Genomic DNA, 12,893 nt, shown 5'->3' on the forward strand with positions numbered 1-12,893 from the left:
CCACCCCTTGGGAGGCTGAGGCTGGAGCCTCGTGAGTGCACAGCCTGTGTGTCTTTGGGATAATGACTTAGCCTCTCTGTGCCTCGGTTGCTTCATCAGTTGTATGGAGAGAGTCACCGCTAGGAGGCTGTTACAGGTTCTGAGTGACCCCACTATCATCGATCATTTGGATAGCAATTGGCACGAGATTAGAGGGAGAAGCACTGTCTAGATTGGTGGGGATACTGACAGGGTGTTAAGAGGGAGCCCACACACCCACATCACGGCACACTTTTATACTGGCCCACGGGCTTGGATGTAAAGGAATGATGGACTGCGAGGTGACTGTGGATAAAGACACTTGCCACCTTTATTGGGGACCTGGGTTCAGTCCCCAGGTCCCTCCTGATGGAAGGAGAAAACCACCCCCAAAATTTGTCTTCTAATCCCAATACACACAAGTGACCCACGCATATGCACAAGTACACATCAGACACATACACTCCCTAATCATAAAATGAGGCTTTAATACAATTCAAAACTCAGCCCTTCATTTGCCGCAGCTCCAGTACTCACTGCGACACAGTTGTCCCTCCACATCCACTCCAGGACCCTGCAATGCTGGGATCCTTCCTAGGCCATTCTGGAGTGCCCTCATAGAACTGTGCACATCCTCCCTCAGATGTCCAGGCAGCCTTAGAGGAGGCCCAACACCTGCATCACCTCATCACCCAGGTTATACGCATGCCTTCATGCTTTGTAAAATAGTTCTCAACCCCAGGTGAGGAGAGCGGCGACGTGAAACTGGGGATGCAGAAGATCCACTGTGCTTGGTGGCTTTGGGTCCAGGCCCCCTCTCCAGGAGCTGAGGGGCACTGTGGCCACATGGCCCTCTGCAGAGCATGCTCAGGGACTCCCAGTGTCCCTTCAAGCTTGACAAAGATACCTGCAAGGCCCAAGCCCAGTGAGAGCCCCAGACATTCTGTCCATCAGCTCCTCCTAGACGGCATCTTAAACGTGGTTCTGGGTGGAACCAGTCAGTGGCACATGACAGCTAACTTCATCCTGGGCATATCAGTTACAAATATATGCTGTCAGAGGGCAGCACGTGATTGTGCAAGGACACATTCCGGCAAAACCAAATTAAACTCAACATTGATTGCCTAACAAGACAGAAATATAAAAATAGAGTAGGAAGGGCTAAGAGCACAGCTCAGCAGCAGAGGGCCAGCCTTGTCTCCACCAGTGAGGGCCTGGGGCATGGCTCAGCAGCAGAGGGCCAGGCTTGTCTCTACCAGTGAGGGGCTGTGGCTGTGGCCTGTATGGATTCCATCCTCCCAGTACTGCAAAAACTAATAACCTTAAAAACTTGACTAGGTGCTAACATGTAAAAGACACTTGGGTGAGTGCCCTGTTCAGACACAAGGTGAAGCTGCTCTCTGAGCCCTTCTGCCTGATTAGTTTGACTCTGAAGGTTTTAGTAAAAGGATCTCCAAGACAGTCCTCCCGAGAGGAGAAAAGGCCAGGTGTCCCCCATCCATCTGCACCACTACAGTCTGCTCCCTGAGGGGAAACACAAGGGAGAGAGAAGTTCAGGCTGAAGGCTCAGAAACCCAAGGCCAGTTGGCTCTCCACGCACAAGGTGATACTCTTGCTGGCTTCATCCTCACAGGACAGGGTGGAGAGTTCCTCTTCACCTGAGTTCTCTTTTGACATGGTCTCACTGTGTAGCCTTGGCTGGCCTAGAACTCAGAGATCACCAGCCGCGGTCCCCCAAATGCTGGTATTAAATGTGTGTTTCACGCACCCCATTCGCTGTTGAACTCTTCGTGAGCACCTCTCTTTCTGTCCATTGAAGTGCTTTCTTCCTGGCTTAAGCCCCATTCCAGGGAAGAGTAGGGTCCCTCAGGCATATTGGAGGAGCCCGTGGGTCCTCCAAGTACCAGCAAGTGGATTTGTCCAACTCAGGAGCAGCCGGACAACCCCATGAGTGGGAAACAGCCATGCTCCCAGGCTTCACCTCCAGTGCTGGTACTGAGTCTAGGAAGCAGGTGCCTTGTGTGAGCTGGGGTGGGGAGCCATAAAAGCTCTCCTCAGCTCCACGACTTTCCACACTCACTCCGTTTTGCCCCATTTCTCAGCCGACAACCTCACTGCCCACTCCAAGCTCCAACCCCAAGACCTTGTCACGTGCTCCTTGCCTCATTCACACGTGTATGGTAATTGCCGCCTCTCATCATACTTACTGATGGGGCTGAGGACATGGCGTACAAGCATGAGGTCTGGAGTTCAGATTCCCAGAGCTCATGCGAATGCCAGATGTACCAGCTCTGTCTGGTGAAGAGACCGTGTGATAGTAAATAATGTGGAAGGGAGATGCATGATGACCTCACCCTCTGGCCTCCCCTGCATGCGCACCACATGCAGGTGGGAGATGGAAGTACACACTTGCATCCCACTTCCGACCAGCAGAGAAGAGCTGCAACCTGATGGGAGCAAATTCCAAAAGAACCTGGCCACAAATAAGAGATTGAACAAGGCCAGGATGAGGGAGGGCACATTCCAGAGATTGTTCCATCTATAGAGGAAGTACTGTCACCATCTCCATTTTACTCAGGGAAACTGAGGCACCGAGAGCTGAGGTGAGCTGCCCAAGGCCACACAACGCGTGTTCAGAAGAATTTGGATTCGGACCCTTTGAGCCCTTCATTGCAGAAAGTGGAGGCTGCTTGGTTGTGGGTTTGGGTCTATGCTCAGCCACACCTGTAGAGGTTTTCCTACTCCTGCTCTTTCCTCGCTGTCGGGATTTTCTTAGTTCCCCTATGACCAAGAGCCGTTCCTTTTCCACCGCACCTGTCTCCTCGGGGACACTCGGTTGCCTGTCACCCTGCTGCGTGTCATGCTGTACCACTCACCTACCAGATATTTAGGAAGCTTGCGGTACCGCGGGCACTGCCAGAGGAAAGGTGACTGTCCTCTTAGGGCTGGCACTGGGGAAGTGACTATCAGAAGCAGTGCATGGACACACATCTGAATTTGGACCAGAAGGATTTGAAGTGCAGCTCAGTGAAGGAGAAGAGACACTGTCCCTGATGCCTGAACGAGAAGACATTTGGGAGAGTATTCAATGAGGGCAGCAAGGGCCCAGCCCAGCGAGCGCTCATGACTATGGTAGGGTTTCGATTTTCTCGCAAGTTTCATGAAAACTACTGGGAATTTTTGTTTGTTTGTTTGGTTAGCTGTATTGTTTTGGTTTTTTTTTTTTTAAAGGCAGGATCTCACTAAGCAGACCAGCCTGGCCTGGAACTTACAGAGATCCACCTGCCTCTGCCTCCTGAATGCTGGGATTAAAGGTGAAGTCACAGTGCCTGGCACTACTGGAAGCTTTTAAGTTAGGTATTTCTGACTCAGCATGCCCACCCTGGAGTCCTGATACCCTGCGAACCTCCTCTTTCCGAGCTCTCCCCATCTCTGTTGGCACCAGCTCTTTGACCCACACCTAACCCTGGAGTCACCTTAGTGCCCCCTTTCCCACACAATGCTTACTTCCTCATTGGATGCAAGGGGCAGCGGGTGATGCCACTCCTCCCCTCCACCAGCCTCTCCGCTCAGGTGTTCACTGTGGGCTCTAGGCTGCTCCCTGAAAGCCTGGTAGCTAAGTTTCTGTTGACCAAACAAATGAGTGTCTTTTCCTTCCTACCATGACCCCTTCCTCATGCAAATAGTCCCTTGAGGGTCAAGCTCTGTGAGGTGGGGACCTGAGCTGTCTACACCTGTGGTTCTGAGTTTGAGTTTCTTCTTGGTGTGACTCAGATCTCTGTACACTGATTTCTGTGAGTCTTGGCATCCTCCTCTGTCAAATGGGACGTGAGCGGCTGCCGGCCTCGGATGCAGGCCGGATGCAGCGCACCCAGGCAAGCTCCCTGGTGCATAGCGTTAATGGCAGCTATATATAACCCAAGGCCTCCTTTGTACTCCCACCGCCTCTGTCCTACTTCTAGCCCTCATTATGCCGGCCGGTCTCACAGCTCTTTCCTAACTCAAGCTTCATTGCCACCAATCTGTCCTCTCAGGTGTCAAGCTTGTCCTCCCCTTGCCAGCCCTAATCATGTCCCCCCTCTGTTCCACAGCCTTCCGTGACTCCCAGTGTTGCCTCCAGCTAAGGCCTCACAGTGAGCACATTCGGGGCGGCCTGTAGCCTGAGTGTTTATGCCTGTGCCCTGGACTTGAGCTCCTCGGCGCTGTGCCACAGAGGAACTTGAACCTGTGCTGTGTCCCTGGATCAGTTTCATACCCGGCATCAGCCCTGCCCGTGCCCAGCTCTCTTCACCATGCCTGCCACTCCCAAGCTCTGACCTTGCCCCACCCTGCTATTTATTTGTTTTAGTCCTGGGGTAGCCTTGAACTCCTTTTGTGTCTTGTTTAGGGAGGCTGGAGCAGAAACAATGAGACTGGGAGTGGGTGGGGGTGGGGCCAATGGTTCGGGGCTTTGAGGATCCTGAGGAAGACTTCAGCTTTTGCTGTGGAAGGTGGGAACAGGCAGGAGATATGACTGCCGCAGTGGCTTGTGCTCGTGGTCTCAACACCCGGGAGGCTGAAGCAGAAAGACCGCAGGTTTAAAGCCCATGCAGTTTGGGTACAAAGTGAGAACGTCACAAAGAGCCGAGAGCTGGAGGTGTGTCTCAATGGCAGGGCACTTGCTCCACACGGCTGGGCCTTGGCTCCCGGCCTCAGCACTAGAAATGATAGTAAGTAATAATAATTTAGAGCCAGGGAATGTGGCTCAGAGGCAGTGTTTGTAGCTGAGAATGGTGGTTCACACCAGTTTTTATGTTGTTCTTTTGGTTTGGTTTGGTTTGGTTTGGTTTGGCTTTTCGAGACAGGGTTTCTTAGTAGCCATGGAGCCAAATCCTGGAACTCACTCTGTAGACCAGGCTGGCCTTGAACTCGCAGAGATCCTCCTTCCTCTTCCACCCAAGTGCTGGGATTAAAGGTGTGTGCCACCACTGCCCGGCTGGTGGTTCACACCAGTTATCCCAGCACTCGAGAAGTTGAGGCAGGAGAATTGCCCCACTTCGAGGACCAACATGGGCTACAAAATGAGAAATTGTCTAAAAACAAGATCTGGGTGTAGTGGTGCTTGCTCTTAACATCAGTGTGAGATCTTGTCTCAAACGAGGGCGGAGGCAAGGGTCCACGTCTGAAGGTTGTCCACTGACCTCCACAAGTGGCCCGTGGCACATGAGTGCCCATACACACGCTCCACAGGGGGATTTGTGCAGGTTTGGCATAAATACTGCAGCACTTCATAGAAGGAATGTGATTTCCCGTGTTTCAGGATGGGGCTGGGTCATTCTGGAAGCATCCGCTGTGGATGACAGAGACTGGTTGGTCTTTGCATAGAAGATAACTATATTGTAGAATTAATTTCACCTGTTTCATTTTATTTGTTTAATATAGAAAAGTTAAAATATCCTCTGCAATGCTGGATTCTGCTGGGCAGTGCTGGTCTGTTCTCTCCTCCCTCCACTTGGGGTGAAAGTCAGGGTCTTGTGGGTGTTAGACGAACACTCTGCCACTGAGCCCCACCCCTATCCCTCACTGGGAAATGCTAGGCTGGGGCTCTACCCTGAGCTACACTAATCCTCACTGGAGAGTCTAGGCAGGGGCTGTACCACTGAGCCACGCCCCAAGCGGAGCCTGGATAAGAACACTGAGCTGACCCCTCCCACCCCAGATAAAGAGCCATCACCTGTACTGAAGTAAATACCACACTTCCTTCCAACACTCTCCCCAGGCCCAGCGTGACTTTCTCTCAGCATGCCTCTCCTCGGTACACATCACTCTGACATTTGATGTGTTTACTGGGTTCTCTCAGCTTCCTCCACACACGGAGACCCATAACTCCTTTGCACACACTGAGCAACAGCTTCTGTCTACACAGAAAGAGGAAAGTGGGGCCCAGAAATAGAATGGTGCCTGTCAGAGGAAGTCTGAAGAAGTCCAAAGAAAACTGCATGGTCATGATCCCAGCAGTCAGGCGTCTGTGACATCAGAAGTGCACAGCCAAGGCCAGCCCAAGCTATATGATAAAACACTGTCTTCAAAAAATGTGCGTGCGTGCGTGTGTGTGTGTATGTATGTGATGGTGGTGGTGGTGGTATGTGCATTTATACATGGCATGACGGCTCATGCTTGCAATTCCACACCTGGAAGGCAGAGGCAGGAGGATTTCTGTCAGTTCAAGGACAGCCTGGTGGGCAACATAATAAGAATGCTCTCGAAAAACCAAAAAAAAAAAAAAGAATGCTATATTTCAATACTCTGTCTTAAGTATATGTATATTTGCTGCACATGGTGACACTTTGGAGGTAGAAGCAGGAGGATCTCTATGAGTCTGAGGCCGGTCTGGTCTACATGGTTAGTTCCAGGCCAGCCAAAGCTATACATTGAGACAGTGTCTTAATTGTGTGTGTGTGCGTGCGGGCACATGCAGACACACTTTTGTGATTATCATATATACACCAAGCATGTCGTGAATAGGGTGTCTCTTGCTGCCTCTGCGCTGCTATGTACCCCAGGCTAGCCAGCCCATGAGCAGCTTGGGATTAGAGGTATTTCACCCTCCCCACGGGTACACATAGGCATCTCACACACAGAAAGACAAAGTCACCACTCATTCTGTAAGACAGGAACCATTAGTGTCACGTGACAGGTGATGGAACTGATCTGCTGATGTCCAGTCACCAGCTGGGGACCTCATAGCGCCGTACACCTGCCCATCCACCTACCGCTGTTCCTCGCTTTCCTGTCTTACTGTTGTTTTCTCCTGCAGCATCTTGGCCACCGTCGGGACGGAGTTTGACCTACGGACACTGAGGGCGGTTCGTGTGCTGCGGCCACTCAAGCTGGTGTCTGGAATCCCAAGTGCGTGAGTCTCCATCCTTCTAGAAGGGTCTGCTTGGGGGCCCTCACTCCCATTCTTGCAGGCTGCCCCCTCAGGGGCTTCCCAGGAGTCAGGTCGAGGTTGTCTCTGGAAACAAACCAGAGCCTCATGCCTTTATTGAGCACCCACAGTCTCCCAGGAGTGTCTTCCGCACATTGTTCCTTCAGCACCCGTAACCTATGGTATAAACTCTGCCAGTGTCTCTGTTTCATAGGGCGGAAACGTAGGCACAGGTGTCTGAATAGTTAGATCAGGGTCACATGAAAAAGAAGGGACTGTGTGAGAGTTAGCAAGTGGAACTCCATGCCTAGGTCGTGACCCCGTGTTGGTGACTGTTGGCATTCACTGCCTATGAATGGAGCGTTGCAGAAAGAGCCTCCACTGCACTCACTTGGTCATCCACCCGCTTGGTGGTGATGAGAAGATGAGAAGAGCAAGGCTCGGGGGAGTCCTCGACGGGGGTCTGTACACATCCCGCCCGCTTGTTCTCCACGGATGTCTGGGCTTCACCCCATGGAGAGGGTGCTGCAGTGCAGGCTCAGGATTCAGTTGAGGGCGATTTCTGCGCCACGGTCTCACGTGATAGAAATCAGAAAGCAGCTACCCTGGGCCGCTGGGGATGGTTCAGTTGGTAGAATGCTTACCACACAGGCGTGAGGATCTGAGCTGAGATGTTAAAAGGGAGGGCACTGGCTGTTCTCCCAGAGGACCCAGGTTCAATTCCCAACACCCACCTGTCAGCTTACAATTGTCTGTACCTCCAGTGCCCTCTCCTGTCCTCCACAGACACTGCCCCTGATACACCCACATACATGCAAAAACCATAAAATAAAAGCAATTGAAAAAAATTAAAAAAAAATACACAAAGAAGAATGGTTTGATTTTGTTCCAGTCAGGAGGTTCTAAGCCTTAGTCTTACCCCTTTCCTTTGGGCTCGTAGCCCGACAGCACATTAGTGAGCCCACATAGTCACTGACTTACCCCATGGCAGCCAGAAAAGCAAAAGCCTTACACACAGTGACGACATCCTTCCATGAAGCCCCACCCCTTAAAGTTCTACACCCAAGCTACCCACAGGCTGGGAACTAAGATTTTAGCCAGTGGCCTTTGGGTGGGAGAGTGTTGTAACTATAACAGAACACCCACAATAATCAACTTAGAAGAAAGAAAGGTTTGCCTGTGTCAGGATTGGTTTCAGCCTGTTCTGTCTTCCCAGTTGTGTTAGGCCTGTGGTAAAGCCACCCGTCATGGTGGGAATACCAGGCAGAGCCAAACCACTCACCTGGGGTTGGAGAGGTGACTCAGGGATTGAGAGCACTGGCTGCTCTTACAGAGGACTTGAATTCAGTTCCTAGCACCCCTGTCTGGTGGCAACTCCAGGTCCAGGCATCCTCTTCTGGCTTCTGATGGCATTGCACACACCTGAACAAATTCACTCACAAATAGAAACACAGATAAACATAAAAATACATCTTTAGGCGAGATGGCTCAGCAGTTAGGAGCCCTGGCTGCTCTTCCAGGTGATGGCGGTTCAACTCAGCAGCCCCATAGAGATTCATAATTGTCTTTAACTCCATTCCCAGAGTATTCTGTACCTTCTTCTGACCTCTGTGGGCACCAGGCACAAGATGGTGCACCAACATGCTTACAAACCAAGCACTCATACACATAAAATAAAAAAAAAATCACTTAAAATTAAAAAAATAAAAGCACTTACCTGTATCGAACAGAGGGAAAGGGCCCTTACTCAATCTGCCCTGTATCTGTGGGCCCCACACTCACCGTCAGCCAACTGTGGTTGAACATCCCTAGTGAACAACCTCGTCTACTGAGCCCATCTTCCTCGCCATCATTCCTGAGCAGCACAATCTAACAACTGCTTACACAGCGCTAATGTTATATTAGGGATTAACAGTTAGGTAGAAGTTGGGTGTAGTGATCCCAGCACTCGGGTGGCAGAGGCAGACGGATCTCTGTGAGTTCCAGGACAGCCAGGGCTGTTACACAGAGAAGCCCTGTCTCAAAACAAAGTTATCTCAATTCTCAATATTATTGACACAGGAGGATGTGTGTGGTCTATGCAAACAGCATCTACTTTCTGGTGTAGACTTGGTGTCTGCAGATACTGCCATCCGTGGGGAACCTCCTAGAGGTCCAGACAGCACAGAGACTGCAGTCAGGATCTGACCTGCTTTGCAGGGAAGTTACAAGTCTTATTCTGCTCCCTTCTAGCTTGCAAAGAGGGAGGAGAGAGGAAAAGGGAAGAAATTGTTCTGACTTTCCTTGGCTTTTAAAATTGTAGTGTGCTGGCAAAATAGCTCAGTGGAAAAGGGCTTGTCAACAAGCCTGGTGACCCAAGTTCAACCCCCAAGATCCGCAGAAGAGAACTGAGTCCACAGAGTTGTCCTCTGACCTCCACAAACAATTACAATAATTAATTAAATCTCTTAAAAGTTTAAACTCATGGGGCTTTTCACATAGGATGAAACTTGGAGCATTTTCAGTTTAACTCCTTCCTGTTTCTCTCCAAAAACAAAAAAAAAAAACAAAAAAAAAACAAAAAACAAACCATCCCTAAAGCTGCTGCTGAACCAATCCACCAATGTGGGTGCAACAGCTCATGAGGCATGAGGGGGGGACTCTTGAGGACAAGGGCTTGCCTGGGCCCCCATCGGATACTTTCCATCCAAATCTCCCACACCTGGTGACATCTAGCTGCCCATGCCCCCCCATGTGTCACATGACCCCACATTCAGTGTTATCCTTCTCAGCTGACTTACCTGGAGCACAGAAACTTGTGTGGCAGTGAAGAACAGCAGGCTCCGTGTGAACCCTGACTCTGCTGTCCCTCAGACCCCGCTGAGCCTCAGTTCCCAGCCTGTAAAACGGAGGTGATTTTTAGCCTGCAGCTGCCTCCGCAGGTCAGGGCTGCAAGCTGAAGAGATAATGGGGAATCTGATCCTTGGAGCTGAGAGTTGGGGTGCTGGCTGCAGGCCCTGCAAGGCTGCTGGTAACCGAAGGGAGCCGGGGTGAAGGGGACAAGTGACCCTCTCTTGGCTTGGGGCCGTTTAGGGAAACAGCACCCCCTTGTGGAGGGAAGCTACTAAGGGTCCCAGAAAATGGCTTACTTAGAAAGTCCTGGTTAGCTGCCCTTGGGTCCTGAAGCTCTTCAAAGAGCACAGTCTAGATCATAAACACCGAGGCCTTTCTTGGGGGGAGGGGTGGCCACCTACCTCTTAGTCACATGGGAGGCACTTGGGGTGCTCGCTCACTGGCTGGTCTCTGTCTCCCCAGGTTTACAAGTCGTCCTGAAGTCAATCATGAAGGCGATGATCCCTCTGCTGCAGATCGGCCTACTCCTGTTTTTTGCAATCCTTATTTTTGCAATCATAGGGTTAGAATTTTATATGGGAAAATTTCATACCACCTGCTTTGAAGAGGGGACAGGTAGGTCTATACTGTGGGATGTGAGGTCTTTCTCAGGGGACAAAGCTCCAGAAAGACAGGCAGGGGCAGTGGTTTCACCAGCCCTGGAAGTGGGGACTCTGCAGCAATGGGCCTGCTTACAGTTCACCGGAGAGAAGGCTGTGTGTGTGACTGGGGGCCGAGATCTCGTTGAACATGCATGAGGCCCTGGGTACATCCCCAGCATGGCTACAGTGATGGGCTTGGGGGGACCCCTAGCAGGCAAGTGGTTTGCCAGGATGTGACCCCTGAGGCACCCCTGGGAGACACGGAGAGACAGGCTTAGAATGTGCTCTTGAGCAGTTTTCCCTGTGAGCTCAGGCAAATGCTGTAGTGTCTGGAAACAGCAGGAGTGTATCTCACCACGGAAATGGAGGGCGGGGCTAGATAACAGAGTACGAACAAGGGAGGGTCCTTCCCTGCTCCTCCAGAACCCAGCACCTGACAGACAGGTCCGGACCCAGGCCACGGGATCCCCGCCTCTGATAGGATCCTGTTCCATCCAGTCAGAACCCAGCACCCAGCAGGTGCTGCCTGCCCAAGGCCCCTTCATGCTTTAGCTAACCATTGGGAGACTGAGTCCAGAGGGAGCTGCGGTGTGATTTGGGCCCACAGAGGTCAGCATGGAGGTGCACTTGGGGCTCAGTTCTGACCAGCAAGGTGAAAGGCACAATATGCATTCACATTTGGAGATGCAGGCCCTTCCAGATGCATTTGCAGTTCAATCCTAGACTCCCCAAATTCGAGCTGCCTGAATGCCCCAGAACCAAGGAGACTCAAACAAAAGGGGGTACCTGTGTTTCAGTACTTGGACCACCTGCCCCAGAGCAGGCAATCTGGGTTTCCATAGCCAGAGTAAGAGGAAACTCATGGGCAAAGAGGCAGCCAAGGAAGCGTGGTGTGTGCAGAAGTGGTCTCGTACCAGCTGCACCAACTGACCCCAGCAGATCCACAGAGGATGGTGTCCTGGCCAGGTCCCCACTGGGAAGGTTGTTCTAGAAACTGGGACTTTGCTTCTTCTTTCGCCTGCTTCTTCTCCCCTGGGCTTGTGAAGTTTGCTCGATACAGAATGGCCTAATTATTTCTTTCTCCAATGAAGAAAGTGTTAATTGAAGCGGATCTATTTCTGCACCTGGTCTCACCCAGGCAGAAGACAGAGAAAGTGTCTCTCAGCCCCAAACAGAAAAACCCCAACTTAGGACCTAGGGGCTTAGGCTGTGGGATGTGTCCGGGGTGTTTTTGTTTTTGTTTTGTTTTCCCATCCAGGACTGGCTGGCTGGGGTCCCAGTGGGGTTGTGGGGGGACTAATGTAGGTGGAGCCATGGAGGGCAGCAGCCTGGATTCGGGAGGCGATCCAGAGAGCTCCCAATTAAGACTGTGATGTGTGAGTAAGAGACAGATATACACAGACGCCCCGGCAGCAGGCTAATTTTAAAATATATTTATAGCTGAATTTCTCCGACTCCGGATGGCTGTGTTTCTCGACTCAACCCGGGGAGTGCTTGGCGTCGACGACTAAGTTTGAGGGGGCTGGGGTCGAGCACACCTCTGGATGATGTTGCTAAAGATAGGTGGTTCCCAGCCACAGGCTTGGGGAGCCCACTTCCTGTCACCCACTGCCATCCCACACGTTCACAGACTCCAAGACAAAGCGAAATGCTTCCTGTTTTCTAAGAGTTCCCAGAATCCTGGATGAACCAGACCCTGAATCGCACACATTCTAGGCAAGGAGGCTGATGTGCAGTTGTCTCCGTGCTGCCCACTCACGGGAAAGCTGGGGGACTTTCCAGAGGCCTGAGGAAGTGGGGACACCAGAATTAACCAGGTGATCCCAGGGGGTTTCACGTGAACCGGATTTGGACTGGAATTGGGGCAGAGATACACAGGTGATCTTCCCGGGTGCCCCTGTATAACCCTGAGCCTTAAGCTTCAATGGTTTTGCTTTCCCGTCTCCTCACTGTGTGTGAGTCCATTGTGGGAGCAGCCTAGATATCAAAACTGCAAGCAAGGCCTTTGGCTGCCTTTGTTTACCTCACACTGTGCTGGGTTTTTGTTTTGCTTTTTGGTTGGTTTTGGTCTTTGTCTTGCTTTAAGACAATCGGTCTCACTGTATAGTCCAGGCTAGCCTGAAAGCAGTCATCTTCTGACATCCTGGGTGCTGGGGTCACAGGTGTGAGCCCTCTCTGCCCCTGACATGTTCTTTACTGTTGACAGGATGTCTCCATGTAGCAGGGGGCTACGTTCGGTCCCCTTCCCTGCATGGCAGTTGGAGTGGGTGCAGTAAAGCCAGCTGCACACAGGAAACGGATGTCTGTTGAAAGGAACTTGATTTTTATACTCTTGGCTGTTAGTTTTCTTTTCAAACATGTCATCTTTTGTTCTCGAGCCTTCTCAAGCCAGCCGTCCTAGCTCTGGGGAAGTTGAGGCAGGAGGATTTCCAAGAGTACGCAGTGAGTTTGTGGCCAGGTTGAGCCAGGTGTCCAGCCCCTCCCCATTCACTTCA

General features: G+C 51.5%; 1 protein-coding gene across 1 annotated transcript in view; it reads left to right on the plus strand.

Annotated features, from left to right (window-relative positions):
• The window catches only part of Cacna1a (calcium voltage-gated channel subunit alpha1 A), a gene marked incomplete at its 3' end in the record, with an annotated part of 258,667 nt that overhangs the window by 132,508 nt on the left and 113,266 nt on the right, over positions 1-12,893 (plus strand). The window contains exons 5-6 of the mRNA XM_041663340.1: positions 6,815-6,906; positions 10,220-10,372. Of these exons, the coding sequence (XP_041519274.1) occupies positions 6,815-6,906; positions 10,220-10,372 (245 nt within the window). The remainder of the gene's footprint in view (positions 1-6,814; positions 6,907-10,219; positions 10,373-12,893) is intronic.

The sequence above is a fragment of the Microtus oregoni genome, unplaced genomic scaffold (assembly GCF_018167655.1).
Source record: "Microtus oregoni isolate MIOR12 unplaced genomic scaffold, Mior012 000014F_ref0000157, whole genome shotgun sequence".
Taxonomy (NCBI): domain Eukaryota; kingdom Metazoa; phylum Chordata; class Mammalia; order Rodentia; family Cricetidae; genus Microtus; species Microtus oregoni.